At 38.9% G+C, this 13,596-nt stretch overlaps 1 protein-coding gene across 3 annotated transcripts in view; it reads left to right on the top strand.

The window, feature by feature from the left end:
- HADHB (hydroxyacyl-CoA dehydrogenase trifunctional multienzyme complex subunit beta) overlaps positions 1-12,329 on the top strand; it is a 36,497-nt gene extending 24,168 nt beyond the window's left edge. For 2 of the 3 annotated variants that reach the window (XM_027113642.1, XM_027113643.1), the window contains exons 7-16: positions 1,012-1,099; positions 2,454-2,641; positions 2,981-3,161; positions 4,135-4,256; positions 6,342-6,421; positions 6,500-6,547; positions 7,256-7,343; positions 7,668-7,742; positions 8,858-9,022; positions 11,563-12,329. In XM_027113642.1, coding sequence (XP_026969443.1) covers positions 1,012-1,099; positions 2,454-2,641; positions 2,981-3,161; positions 4,135-4,256; positions 6,342-6,421; positions 6,500-6,547; positions 7,256-7,343; positions 7,668-7,742; positions 8,858-9,022; positions 11,563-11,598 — 1,071 coding nt within the window. In that variant the 3' untranslated portion in view covers positions 11,599-12,329. The other variant, XM_027113641.1, reaches the window with a different exon arrangement.
- Positions 12,330-13,596: the final 1,267 nt, after the last annotated feature.

The raw sequence follows: 13,596 nt of genomic DNA, 5'->3' as shown, positions 1-13,596 counted from the left end.
GATGGTGGGGGAGATGAGCTGTTGAGAGCTTTGTTTTTAAAGTGAAAATTTAATATTATAAAAGTAAGTATTTTATTTTTGCACCTATGCATTAGTTACTTACATAAACAAAAATGGAATCAGGCATTCATTGTTTTTTTGGCAGCATAATTTACTCAATAAATAGTATAATAAAATAATAGATGTCCTCATGTCCATTTTTAGATGAAAGGAGGGCCTCAGTTTTTCTCAAGGCCCCTCAAATTACTCTCTTTTGAAGCACCTCTTGTGTCATCATCCTGACCAGTTTTCTCATTTCCAGTTGTTAACTGGTCTAACCCTTATTTATCAGAGGTTCACTTGAGGCTCAGGCAGTTTTCCAAAATTTCTTTCATCAACTTGAACTCTTGCGTGTTTGGCGTGTTTTCCAGTTCCTCTTTGCGTTGGATCACGGTGTGCTGTCTGAAATATCAGGCAGTCAGTGAAAGTAGAGACGCGTGTAAGCAGGCAGGGACCTGTGTGGGAATCTGTTCATGATGAGTCAGTTCTTCAGAAATGAGTTTCATGTTTGATGACTTTGCTTTACTACTAAGCCTTATAACTGCAGGAACATAGATCATGAGAGCCCCACACCATGATATAGGTCATCATTCCCTCAATTGTGTCTAGCAGGTTTACTTTAGGTTTACTTGCAAATTTAAACAAGTTAAAATCAAATTACATATTAATGTCCTTAAAGCTCTGAGAAAAGCATTGCTAAGAAATTAGGTGAACTGCAAGACTGTTGTAGGCTTGTATACCACACTAGAAAATGGCTACAAGGAACTTGGCAGAGTGCTTGTCAGTTAATGGCTAGACAAAAAATTAGTAAACCATTTCTGTGATGTGCTTAGTTTTATTTTAAATATTACTCTATGGATTATTGACCTCAAATCCTTTCCTGATGTACCATACAGTGAAGTATCGCTTAAAGCGCCATTTACATGTAGCACTGCCTTCCTAAGTGATGCTTTCATTCACTGTTTCCTGAAGGCTGCCCTTGGAGCTGGCTTCTCTGACAGGACTCCTGCTCACACTGTCACCATGGCTTGCATCTCTTCCAACCAAGCCATGACCACAGGTATGTTTTTTTGACCGCAGAAGGTACATGTTGGTTCTTTTTGTCTTTTATATGATCTTTAAAAACTACTCTTAACAGAAATAAATGATCTGTGTGTTTCAAAAAATAAGGTAATGTTTAAATTTTTTGTTTTTGTTTTCATTTTTGTTTTTTTTGCGGTACGCGGGCCTCTCACTGTTGTGGCCTCTCCCGTTGTGGAGCACAGGCTCTGGACGTGCAGGCTCAGCGGCCATGGCTCACGGGCCCAGCCGCTCCGCGGCATGTGGGATCTTCCCCGACCGGGGCACGAACCCGTGTCCCCTGCGTCGGCAGGCGGACTCTCAACCACTGTGCCACCAGGGAAGCCCAAAAGTTTTTGATTTTTGACAGTAGTTCTCAACCCTTTTTCCTGCCCTCCGTACCTGAGGACCACAACCATTCTTGTAGTTTCTCCATCAGTAGTGTGGCTGGCTATCTCAGGGATTGTTTGTTGGAGGGATATTTCCAGATTTGAGGCATGAGAAGTTTATAACCTGCTAGATTTTAGTTAGGTGATTCTAATATGATACTCCCCCACGAAGATTGTGGCCTTCCTCCCTCTACCATTGTCACAGTGATAAGTCACTGCTTTAGGTGATACAACTCTTCTCCTCTACTTTTTCCCCACATCTAGGCATTTTTATAATTAGTTAGAAATTCTCCTAAAAAACGTAGCAAATCTGTGGGACATTTTGTAGCATCAACCCTTATTGTGAAAAGACAGGAAACGTGAAAGATACGGTCATCATGTGCTCTCTTAGTGACATCAAGTCCAGGTTGCCACCTAAGGGGTGGCAGGGGATAAAGCCAGAGGCAGGGATGGGGGCATTCTCCACTCCACGCAGCATGGGACCGCTTCTGGGTAAAGTGACACAATACTTGCCAGTGGCCATAAAGAGGGAAAGGGGCTGTCTGCTATCTAAAAGCCAGAATTTCTCTAGCTTCTAGTAGAAATTGAAATTCTCTTTATAGGAAAAAAGTCATTATGGAAACTAAAGCTGGGAGCATATAAAATATGCCAAAAGTTCTGGTTTAGAATACGATTTGTTTGAGAGTTGGTCCAGTGGATACTTCCGGAAGTTGATGTCCATACAGCCTGAATGAAACTTGTTTTTCTCCAGTGCGTTGAATGTATTTTTAGTCATTTCAAAAACTTACCCTAATCCCTCTGAAGAGTTAAAAACCTTAATTACACATGTTGTACAATGCTAGTAACTATCATACAATTTTTAAATCAAGAAGCCTAAATTTAAAAAAAGGAAAAGCAGCTTAAATTACCAATGACCTGTTTATCTATACAAGAGATGCTCATGTACCTGTGCCCTGTGCCCTGTAGCTGTCAACTTGATTGCTTCCGGCCAGTGTGACGTGGTCGTGGCAGGCGGTGTAGAGTTAATGTCTGACGTCCCTATTCGCCACTCAAGGAAAATGAGGAAGATGATGCTGGATCTCAATAAGGCCAAGACGCTGGGTCAGCGACTGTCTTTAATCTCTAAATTCAGATTGAATTTCCTGTCACCCGAGGTGAGAATTGTGAACGCTTACATAAAGACTTGTGTTGCCGAAGCATCCCATTGCAGAGATTTAGACTTAGGGGAGACAGCATGGGTTCAGTTATGCTCTAGCAGTTGCAGATTCTGTTAGTTACAGGGAAGGGTTAATTATTTGGTCAAGATGGAAAGAAAGAAAAAATAGTGGTTCGAAGATTTGAATTTGTAAGCCCTTTTTAGAGATGCCCTGCTCAGAAGGAACTTCCCTTGTCTTGGTCTTGACTGATAGTAGACTTTAACTTTCCCAAATAACCCTAGGTGTGGTATAGCACCTGATAACAGTGTGTCTGGTCCTGAATATCTCGTTTCCCAGCTTCCAGCAGTGGCCGAGTTCTCCACCAATGAGACCATGGGCCACTCTGCAGACCGACTGGCTGCCGCCTTTGCTATTTCTCGGCTGGAACAGGATGAGTATGCATTGCGCTCACACAGCCTGGCCAAAAAGGCACAGGATGAAGGACTCCTTTCTGATGTCGTGCCCTTCAAAGTACCGGGTAAAACAGTTTGCCTCACTTTGTAGGGGAGAATCTCTTAATGCTCTTGATACTTGTTAGGGAGTTCTGGATTTCTTCTAAAACTCCAAAGACCCCGAGTGACTTTCCAGTAAATATGATGGTTCTCTTTCCAAAACACTCAGCCTTTATTCTTAAACATGGACTCAAGTTTCAATCCTTGTTGTAACAGTAGGTAAACATTTTTTTTTAAGATTTTATTTTATTATTTATTTATGTATTCATTTTTGGCTGTGTCAGGTCTTAGTTGCAGCACACGGGATCTTTGTTGAGGCATGTGGGCTCCTCGTTGCGGCACGCAGGCTTATCTCTAGTTGTGGCGTGCGGGTTTTTTCTCTCTAGTTGTGGTGCATGGGATCCAGGGTTTGTGGGCTCTGTAGTTGTGGTGCGCAGGTTCCAGAGTGCGTGGGCCCCGTAGTTTGCGGCACACAGGCTCTCTCGTTGAGGTGCGCGAGCTAAGTAGTTGTGGTACTCAGGCTTCGTTGTCCCAAGGCACGTAGGATCTTAGTTCCCTGACCAGGGCTGGAATGCGTGTCCCCTGCATTAGAAGGTGGATTCTTTACCACTTGACCACCAGGGAAGTCCCTGATAAAACTTCTAAAAAGAGAAATTTTTATGTCTCCTTTAGATCTTGCAGATATGTTTTAGTTCTTATGTGCATGCCTGTTTTTAAAATTCTTCATTCATATCTCTTCTGTATAGAAGAGCCAAATGTGAATGAGTATCTTAAGAAAATAGGGTTTCCTTTCTAATGTTAAATCATTTAGATTATTTCCCAAAAGTCTTAAGAATTTATTTTCAAATTTGGTAATACCTTGATAACTATAAAAGGCTTTCTTTTTAGTGAATATCTGTGGTTTACATTTTATTTGTTCTTGTAATTTTTAAAGTGTATTTCTCTGGAGAAGATATATAAAGCTTGTGCCTTAGAGTTAAAAACTTCATATTTTTATAGGAAAAGATACAGTTACTCAAGATAATGGCATTCGTCCTTCCTCCTTGGAGCAAATGGCCAAACTAAAACCTGCATTCATCAAGCCCTATGGTACAGTGACAGCTGCAAATTCTTCTTTTCTGGTAACTATGTGTGCTATATGTGTTTACTAGTGATCTTTTGTATTTGTGTACTCTCAATAGAAAAGCCTGAAATAGAGTTATTTGTGTGTATTATGAATAGAGACTTAAAAATACACTTCCTCATTACAAAGATAATATTAAAATAGAATTACAGTTTTTAAAGCCATAGTAGTCTCGTGACCCAGTCACCATTCTGTTACAAAACAGCTGTTCTCTTCAGGCACTTCAGCAGTCAAAAAACTTTGACTGCCTGTGCTAGGCACTGGAGATAAAAAGAACAGTTTATTGTAATGTAGTGAGAAAGTGCTGTGAAGGCTATAAGCATAGACTCTTGGGGAAGATACATAGATGGGTGAGTCAAAGAGGCTTCTTAGAGGAGGTGACCCTTGCTCAGAGAATCTTGAAGGAAGAGTACAAGCCAATTCAGGTAGTGTATAAATGGCATTCTAGGCAAAAGGAACAGCAAATGCAAAATCAGGAGTTAGTTACGAGAGCAAGGACCTCTTTGGGGAAAAGCTTGGTTGGAACATAGGATGTGAATACAGGGAGTCGTATAAGACTTGGAAAGTAGGCAGAGAGAGTGACGAGATACATCTCCTACCTCTGATTGTTAGAAAATTATGTTTTATGCCGGCCCGCAAATTACTTTCCTATAAGCATCGTGGAATAAATCTACCCTCATTTTCTGTTGTTGTTATTTTACTTATATGCAGGTAGCTTCATGTCCTTGCTTGGGGTTTTTTTCTTCTCCTCAACTGAATGTCCCTGCTGATTCTGCTTCTGCTTGGGAGATGTGGTTTCCCTTCTCCTACTACCTTGGGTATAGTCTTCTGGATATAGTTCATCTGGTCAATGTTTCTTTGACAGTGTAACTCCTCTACCCAGGTATACAGTCTAGAAACATAGGCAAATGTTTGACATATTTGACTTTGGTAAATGATGATTTAATGCCTGCTCTTGAGCTCGGGCAAGGGTGCCTGAAGTGGTTCCAACAGGATGATGTACCGCTCTGTAAAGCCTGAGTGGTGAAGGGCTGGTTAGGTGATTATTTCCAAAACCAAGTTGGATGATAGGGCCATATGGTATGGGTTACACTCCTGGCAGATCTGAGCCCCCTTGATTACTCGTGGGGTGTGCAAAAGGTTCAGGTTTATTCATCAAAAGTCAGAAACACGAATCGTCAGAGGTAATGCATCACAAATACATGGATTTTCAGAGGTTTTGTTAACGCACCACATTCACTGCAATTTTGCACAACTGCACATTGAATATGTTATTGATGTGATATCATTATGTATAGTCACCTGTGTTTCCAGACTTTATGCCCGCCTATCAGTAGTGGCTACATAGCCTCTTCACAGTTACTGAGTTGTAAAACTATGGTCTGATGTGGTAGAAATTGTTTTGATTTTGCAAATGCTAGGGAGTAGTTTCCTTTCCTTTGGAATTTTGGGTTTTTTTTTTTTTGAGCTCTTTTTTTGAAGCAATGGTAAAGGGCTTTTGTGAGTGGTACTTCTTTGTCCCCCAACTTCTCAGTTGTCAGTTGGAAGAAAGCACGTGGGGTAGGTCCAGAGAGGGAAGGCCATGGTTCTTATGTTCTCAGCTATCTACCTATTTCTTCTTCTCCCATTGTTATAGTCTATAAATAGAAGAAAATCACCTCGAAGCCACAGGCAGGAAGCAGCTGGGAAACAGTCCAGAAAATGTAAAAATAAATCAGTAAATAAGAGATTTTTTTTGGAGATTGTTTTAATTCATAAAATTCCTCATATTCTGCACTAAAAGCAAAAAACTTTTAGTTTATCATGAACACATATTTCTAGAGTTACCTATTCTCCTCATCCATTTTGATAATTACGGTACTTTCTGAATAGGCTCTTGTACCCTCGTCTTCCAAAAGTGGGTTGGTGTGTGTGTTTGAATCGTGACCTAACGATGGATAAAATGAAAAGGTTTTGTTATATAGAGGCACTGTATAAGTGTCACTGGTTGGTAGATTTAGGAACAGGGCATAGAAGGTGGCTGGATAAAGACCACCAGAGAGGCTGCAGAATTTTAACATTTTTGTTCTGGTCAACATTTCAGACCGATGGTGCATCTGCAGTGCTGATTTTGGCAGAGGAAAAAGCTCTGGCCATGGGTTATAAACCGAAGGCATATTTGAGGTAACGTAAGTGTTCAAATAATTACCTCTGGTTTCTTTATTTTAGTACTAGAGCTGACTCCTCTCTTCTCTTACCTAGGGATTTCGTGTACGTGTCTCAGGATCCAAAAGATCAGCTCTTACTTGGGTAGGTAGCATGTGTATCCTAGGATTATAATGAAAAATACTTGGTTACCAATGTTTCTTACATAGATTTTAAAGTACATTAAGCCCTGAGTTCATAATTGGCTTGTGAGTTGGGTTTTTTAAATAATAGTAATCTTTTATGTTGCTTTATCATTTTATAATTTTGGAGTCTTTTCCACTTTTTCCTATACTTCTCTACTTATAATTACAATATATATACAATTTTGTATTCTTCTTTTACATTAAGATGTCATAAGCATTTTTTTCATATTGCCACACACTCTGCAACAGTCTTCAGAATAGCTTTTTATAAAAGCCTCCTAATGTTTAGACTCCTCTCCCTCCCTCACGAGGCTCTACCCTCACTAGCCTCCATTATGTCCTTTAACTAGCCATGCCCCTTCTGATGCTCTGCCCTTTGAACTTTGTGTTCTTCTAGCTCTTCACTTTATTAATTTGTCCTTCTCATTAATTGTTTACTTGCTTATTATCTATTTCTCTGAGTCCAGAATATCAACTGCAAAGGGCAGGGGCCATGTCTGTTCAGTTTAATATTGTATCACCAACACTTAATATTTGTACAGTAGAATCAGTGAGTGAGTGGAAGACACTCTGATAATTATGTAGAACTCAGTTTGGGGAATATAAAGGAGCTCTTAGGTTAAAAATTAAAGTTTTAATATTGTATCACTTATTTTTTTCTTTTCAGACCAACATATGCTACTCCAAAAGTTTTAGAAAAGGCAGGATTAACAATGAATGATATTGATGCTTTTGAATTTCATGAAGCTTTCTCAGTAAGTCACTTTAAAGACACATATCAAAGGACTATAATCGTTTAATATGAGTAAAACAAGAGTGGAGCTTTATATTTGAAGTACTGACTTACACTGCTGGGAAGGGCATGATGGGAGGACTCCAGGGCTACACACACAGTGCTAAAAAACATACCTTTTGAAGCTGTCACTTTGAGGCCCTTCAAAAGTACCAGATTGTTTCTTTGGGAAATATTCACTGAAAACTGATTTAAAGATTTGCTTAGCTTTAAAGTTAGACAAACTCAAAGAATGCCTTGAGGGACATTATTAACAAGGTCCTTATTGAGTTATTTTCCTTTCTAGGGTCAGATTTTGGCTAATTTGAAAGCCATGGATTCTGACTGGTTTGCACAAAACTACATGGGTAGAAAAGCCAAGGTAAGTTTCTGGTTAAAAATATGCTCGAGGAACTTCCCTGGTGGTCCAGTGGTTAAGACTCTGCTTCCACTGCAGGGGGGCACGGGTTCGATCCCTGGTTGGGGAATTAAGATCCTGCATGCTGTGCAGTGTAGCCAAAAAACAGCTTGAATTTCCAAAGCACTTTAATATTTGGAGCTTTAATACCTGCTAATAAAAATATGAAGAGGCTTAAAAAAAATATATGAAGAGGAAAGCTGCTGCTGCTTCTGAAGAATGTTGTGTTTCATTACATGTATGTATTTCCTAGTTGAAAAATACCTCCTGGAAATTCTTTAGAAAAAAATAAAAGCAAGGATAAAGAAGATGTGGCACATATACACAATGGAATATTACTCGGCCATAAAAAGAAACAAAATTGAGTTATTTGTAGTGAGGTGGATGGACCTAGAGTCTGTCATACAGAGTGAAGTAAGTCAGAAAGAGAAAAACAAATACCGTATGCTAACACATATATATGGAATCTAAGAAAAAAAAGGGTTCTGAAGAACCTAGGTGCAGGACAGGAATAAAGATGCAGGTGTAGAGAATGGACTTGAGGACACGGGGAGGGGAAAGGGTAAGCTGGGACGAAGTGAGAAAGTGGCATTGACATATATACACTACCAAATGTAAAATAGATAGCTAGTGGGAAACAGCTGCATAGCACAGGGAGATCAGCTCCGTGCTTTGTGACCACCTAGAGGGGTGGGATAGGGAGGGTAGGAGCGAGACACGAGAGAGGAGATATGGGAACATATGTATATGTATAATTGATTCACTTTGTTATAAAGCAGAAACTAACACACCGTTGTAAAGCAATTATACTCCAATAAAGATGTTAGAAAACAAAAAATAAAATAAAAGCAAAATTTTAGGTTGTCTTTGTTCATCCATTCTGATGTTAGATGAAAAATAAGTGGGCCCTTGGCTTTCAGAATTGATTTAGAATCTCTTTCTTTTGCAGTAAAATAACTTGTGATTTGGCTTAAGTTAGTTACTTCCCTTTATTGCCATTACTACCTGTTAACTACGAGCCTTGTCTGATTCTTAAGTAAACTCATCTTTATATTTGTGTCTATTTTTGTGGGAGCCAGGTTGGATCGCCTCCTTTGGAGAAGTTTAACATCTGGGGTGGATCACTGTCCCTGGGGCACCCGTTTGGAGCCACTGGCTGTCGGTTGGTCATGGCAACTGCCAACAGATTACAGAAGGAAGGAGGCCAGTATGGGTTAGTTGCCGCCTGTGCAGCTGGAGGGCAGGTATGTCACAGAAGTTTCATAGGAGCTTCCAGAAAGTCATTTTCTTGGAAACAAAACAAATTCATCCAAGAATGTTTGATTTAGCTTAATTTGAAACAGTCTTAGAGCGATTTTTCTGATGACAGACAACTGGGAAAAAAGCAGCCCATTTTTGTGGGGAGGGAGTACAACTTTAATTCTGATAGTACTTTGAAAGGAAGAATCTATTTAAATCCAAGTTATTTTTTTCCCCTAAAATAATGTTTATGTTTTTTGTTTATAAAAGTTATATATGCTCCTTATGGAAATTATGAAAATACAAAAAGTATTTAGAAAATAAAATTATAATCACTTATAATCCCCTCATCAGACACTATCATTATTCACACTTCGATATATTTTCTTCTTTAATAATAAAATTTTATCCATTTATGTAGTCACCATGGGACGTTATCCATAAAATCTCTCCAAGTCTTTCTTGAGAACTGAACTATACCTTAATGGAGAATTAATTTGCCTCTGGATAACCTATTGCTCTTTAGCTGAGGAAAATTATGGTTTTCTACAGTTTTTTTCTATCTGCTTTACTTGTGTTACTGACGAAACTTCCTACAAAACTTCCTTCTTTTTTTTTTTTCCAACCCTGATGGAAACAGATTTGATTTTTCTCCAGATAACAGAAACTATCTGTTGCCGACCAAGATGAATAAGATATGTAAAAGTATAAACATCTTACATTTAAAAGCCTTTATTTATGGCTTTTTCTCAGAGACTTTGAAGAAGCAAAGGATCAGTTATTTTTAGGTTGGAATATTTTAGACTTCACAATCAGAAGTATTTTCTAATCTGTTGTAACTTCATTTACAGAAAACCATGGTAAATCAGGACTGGAGCCCTCCCTCTTATCTTTCTATGCCAAATTTAAATGCGGGAGGTAACTAGTGCGTAGCATTGTACACAGTGCATAGTCCACATAGGTTAATGTCCTTTGGTTTTGAGTGTTTGTTCCCTAATTTTTTAATCTAGCACATAGAGGATTAATAACACAATACTAGGTGCTTTTGTGGATGAACAAAGAATAATATCCAGTATTATTACTTACCTCTAGAAGTTTACAGTATAGTGAAGAAGGACATGATGCATCTTAGAAACTAGATTAAACTTGGCATTGTTTCATCAAGAGCCAAATGCGTGCTACAAACATGATTAGATCAAAGGAGGAATCCATCATTGTGGCTCAGGGTTTCTCAGCTCTGGCACTAGTAACATTTTGGGCCAGATAATTCTTTGTTGCGGGTGAGGGGACTGTGCTGTGTGTTGTAGGGTGTTTAACATGGTCTCTACCCACTAGATACCAGTAGCAAACCACCCCCCTCACTCCCCCCCACCACCCCCTGCCCCCCTGCCAACACACACAGTTGGGACAACCAGAAATATCTCCAGACATTGCTAAATGTCCTCTGGGGAGGGGAGGGAGCAAAATCACTGCCATTGAGAACCACTGATCTAGTGCGATATAAAAGATTTGGAACATGAAAACAACACAGTTGAAATAAAACAGGAGAAGGAATATTCGACCTTATTATGGGCCCTTCTAGGACAACCCCAAGCCAGTCAATCCTTCCCATCCATATTCTTTTGTTTGCTTGTGCCTGTATCAAGGTATTTAGCAGTTTGTTTTGAACTACAGTGTATGTTAGATTGAGGATACAGACCGTGTAGCAAAACTTTGTACCCACACGGTGTTCAGCTTGGTGCCTTATAAATAATAGTTTAATAAATATTTGTGGGGATTGAATTGAATCTAGAAGCAGGGAGATTAGTTAGGCTATTAACTAGTTCGATAGCAGTCCAAAAGATAGAATGACTATGATTATCAGATAGGATTTAGACTCATGAAATCATTAATTTCTATACTAGGTTTCAACTAGGGAGATAACTTGGATGTAGCACTGTGCCTAGTACTAGGAAAGGGATCTTCTGCCTTTTTACCTTTGTGGGACCTCAAATCATCTTCACCTGCATAGAGTAGTAAAGAAGAGACCAGGTTTTGGAATCATCTGGTTTCAAGTCCTGACCCTGTTACTTAATAGCTTTGTGGATTTGGATGAGTAACTTAACCTCTCAAAGCCTCAGTTTTCTTATCTAGGAGAGAGAGAAGGCCGTTGTTGGATTCACTGTATTGCGTTTATTTTTATACAGCTAAAAAAGCCCCTCTGGCTTATTTTAATAGTAACCACTTACGGAGCATCTACTAGGAGTCAGACTCTTCTAGATAGACTCTGATACACATGTGTATACATGTATGTGTGTGTATACATACATTGTATGCTATCTAGTGCTCACAAAAACACTTTGAAGTGGGCACCGTGAACCCCATTTTAGAGAGGAAGTTGAGGTTCAGAATGGCTAATAACTTTCCCAAGATCACACAGTGTTTGAATGGCAGAGCCAGGATTAAGTTCCAAAGCCTATATTTTTCCCATTGTTCTATGCTGCCTCTGTACTGGCTGGATTCATTGCATTTGATTGCTCTAATTGAACTTTATTTTCCTTTACAGGGCCATGCTATGATAGTGGAAGCTTATCCAAAATAATAGATCAAGAAGAGGTGACCTGGAGTTTCTGTGCAACACTCACCCTAGGCAATGCCATTTCAATGCACTATTCAGTGACATCTGTAGTTCCTAGCTCCTCTTAGGAAAACAAAATTTGTGGCCTTCTGTTAAGTACTTTGCAGTTAAGCCTTGCCAGTGTTCTGAGCTTTCCAATAATCACGGCTTATTACTCTTTCAGGAATTTCTTAGTTACCAGAATCTCTCAACAGTGATAAGTTTAAGCAATTATGTTTGGTCTCTATTTTTATGAAAGACTGAAAGAGTGGTTGCAATTTTGGAAAGAATTTAGCTGAGATTTGGAATCACCTTTGTAACATTTGCAAATTATAGCTCATTCCTATTTGTGACCTAAAGATAAATGTTTTCTATAAAATACAAACCAATGTGCCTAAATTTAACCTAATTATGGAAAGGTAATTTAGAATCTGAACATCACTGAAAATTTACAGTAAATGTTTAGATATATAAATACCATGTTGGTTAACCTTAATAAAGTAGAGAAGTATCAGAGAACCATTTGCATTGTTTTATTAGAGGTAAAAGGTGGTTCTCTTGCTTAGGGACAGATTTTGCCTTGGATTACTCATTTGTAACTTCTAACCATTTTAGTCAACCATGAAGCCGCTAGGATCATAAAGAAGGTCCTGCTTTAGAATAACACCATTTTTTCCCCAGTGCCCAATTGAAATAAATTTATTTTATCGTTTGGAGATGTTTCTGTTTGCCGGGTTTAATGAAATGTAAAGAAATTTCAAAAATTTGGTCAACATACTAAAAATTCTCTCAGTTTTTTGACAACCGAACTGCATTAAATAACATGTATGCTAGTGCATTGCAGAAGCAAAAGTCTCAGTTACAACCGTTCATGTGAATTTCATTTAGGTCTGTGAAAGTTACTGGCAATCAGAATCATACTCTAGTTCAGGGACAGATTGGGCGAGGGAGCAAGTGCTAACCTCTTAAAAGGTTATTTGAGAGTCCCAGCTTTATTTCCCCATGATTTCATTGGTGAATTCCACCTAATGTGAGTTTTTAATACTGCAAACCATTATATTTACATATCACAAGTATTAACTCTAGATAAGTTAAATATAAAAGATAAAAAACTTTTTAAGGGGCTTCCCTGGTGGCGCAGTGGTTGAGAGTCCGCCTGCCGATGCAGGGGACATGGTTTCGTGCCCCGGTCTGGGAGGATTCCCCATGCCACGGAGCGGCTGGGCCCGTGGGCCATGGCCGCTGAGCCTGTGCGTCCGGGGCCTGTGCTCCGCAACGGGAGAGGCCGCAGCAGTGAGAGGCCCGCGTACCGCAAAAAAAAAACCTTTAAAATTTAGGAAAAAAAATACCACTATGACCCTTAGGTTGGGGTGGGAAGAATTTCTTAAATAAGACATTTAAAGTGTTATCATAAACGAAAAGATCTATAAATTGGCCTATGTTGAAATAAGAACCTTTGTTCTTTATATGATAGAGTGGAAAGACAAGCCACAAATGGGGTGAAGGTACAGATATAACTTACAAAGGATGTGCATATATATATCATATATATGTACATATATATATCTTATCAAAAATATATCTTTTATTATCTCTATCATATCATACATATGATAGATACCTTACAAGATATATATGATATAGATATATTTTACAAAGGATCCAGGGTGTATACAGAATTCCTGTCAATCAAAAAGAAGAAAGATAGGGACTTCCCTGGTGATCCAGTGGTTAAGACTCTGGGGTTCCACTGCAGGGGGCTCGGGTTCAGTTCCTGGTTGGGGAACTAAGATCCCTCCCGCATGCCGTGCGGTGAGGCCAAAAAAAAAAGAAGAAGAAAGATAACATCGTAAAATATGGCAAAAGATATTAACAGGTATTTTTTTAGAAAATAATGTACAAATGCAGAATAAACATGAATTTAGAAAATAATGTACAAATGCAGAATAAACATGAAAAGATGCTCATTAGTAATCAAGAAAA

Source organism: Aethalodelphis obliquidens, unplaced genomic scaffold (genome assembly GCF_003676395.1).
Source record: "Aethalodelphis obliquidens isolate GAN/ISIS:26980383/991018 unplaced genomic scaffold, ASM367639v1 scaffold12, whole genome shotgun sequence".
Lineage (NCBI taxonomy): Eukaryota > Metazoa > Chordata > Mammalia > Artiodactyla > Delphinidae > Aethalodelphis > Aethalodelphis obliquidens.
Note: the sequence above shows the minus strand (reverse complement) of the source record. Positions and strands in the feature narration are given on the sequence as shown.